This window comes from Anopheles cruzii, unplaced genomic scaffold (assembly GCF_943734635.1).
Source record: "Anopheles cruzii unplaced genomic scaffold, idAnoCruzAS_RS32_06 scaffold04726_ctg1, whole genome shotgun sequence".
NCBI classification, from domain to species: domain Eukaryota; kingdom Metazoa; phylum Arthropoda; class Insecta; order Diptera; family Culicidae; genus Anopheles; species Anopheles cruzii.
Genome location: NW_026458311.1, coordinates 1 through 1,241, shown reverse-complemented (window position 1 = coordinate 1,241; position 1,241 = coordinate 1). Strand labels below are relative to the sequence as shown.

Below are 1,241 nucleotides of genomic sequence, written 5' to 3'. Positions count from 1 at the left end.
ATACTCTTCACACCCCCGCTGACTCTGAGTGTGCTAACTACTTACCCATCTTGCAGTCGTTTAGAATATCAGCACAGATCCGAACGCAACAGCTGGAATATTCAAAGTATCTCCCAATCGCCTTTTATATACAGGCTCGAGTTTTGCAGATTCGGCGGGCGCTGTAAAGCGTAAAACGCACCGCATTCAAGGCTAGATAAACGCAGGCAGCTCATTGACGGTAGGCGAGAGTGACGAAGACATCCGGAGATTTGGTGTTTGACTTGATGTTTATCTTTATTTACATAACAGTCTCGAAAAGCAAACACACCACACCGTTGTGAGTTAATTCACTTTCATCAAGGCGCTTGGGTTGTGGTTGTTGTTGGAGCCTCCGTTGTCGTTGGTACCTCGGTTGTCGTTGATGCCTCGGTTGTGGTTGTACCTGTGGTCGTTGAAGCTTCCGAAGTAGTTGACGTGGTCCCTGGATTAACCGTCGTAGTACCTCCAGTGGGCTGTTTTTTGGACAATTTCATTCCATGAACACATTTCGGTGGTCAACCTTATCAGTCGCTCAAGGTCCACAAACACTTACCAAACACTCTTCGCCCGGTACACACTGCAGGGAGGAAGGGTCAAACACTAGTTGCGGTGCGCAGTCCCTCACGACAGGTTCACCGTTGCCGCAGATGAGGTACTGGTGGCAATCGGCGGGATTCGGATAGATCTCCAGCTGCGGTGGATTTGGTGGTGGCTGAATGCAAGGATTCACCAAACATCCGCTCTCATTCTTCAGGTTACAGTCTCCCAGCACCGCATCGAAAAACAGGCCGCCATCACAGACGCCCTCGAACGCATTGCCGTTAATGCAGATCAGATAGCGGTCGCACACGTTCGGGATGGGCAGAAACACGACACCATCCGGTGGGCAGTTATTGCTCACGCAGTCCACATTAGCCTCCAAATCGCAAATGGTTCGCGTTGGGTCGAAATACTTGCCATCTGGGCAGGTCTGCTCGTAGGCCACGCCACCGTAGCAGGAGTAGTACTTCGTACAATCGGTTTCGTGCGGCAGAAAACCAGTATATACACCTTGCTCCGTACACGGATCCGCCACGGCTGTCGTGCAACAGATCGTGGCCACCACTAGCAGTAGCGAAAGTTTTTCTACCGAAAAAAGATCATTTCAAAACCGGTGCTTCACGCAGAACTGTACTGTAAATCAAACTAAATCACTGCTGGCAACTTGCCAACAAATACTC

General features: G+C 50.2%; 1 protein-coding gene across 1 annotated transcript; it reads right to left on the bottom strand.

Annotated features, from left to right (window-relative positions):
* Positions 1-338: 338 nt before the first annotated feature.
* LOC128277218 (peritrophin-44-like) lies at positions 339-1,146 on the bottom strand (the record flags this gene model as incomplete). Its single annotated transcript, XM_053015658.1, has 2 exons — positions 339-494; positions 575-1,146. Coding segments are annotated over 2 exons (728 nt in total), but the record flags the coding sequence as incomplete, so codon positions are not given.
* Between the last annotated feature and the right edge of the window lie 95 nt (positions 1,147-1,241).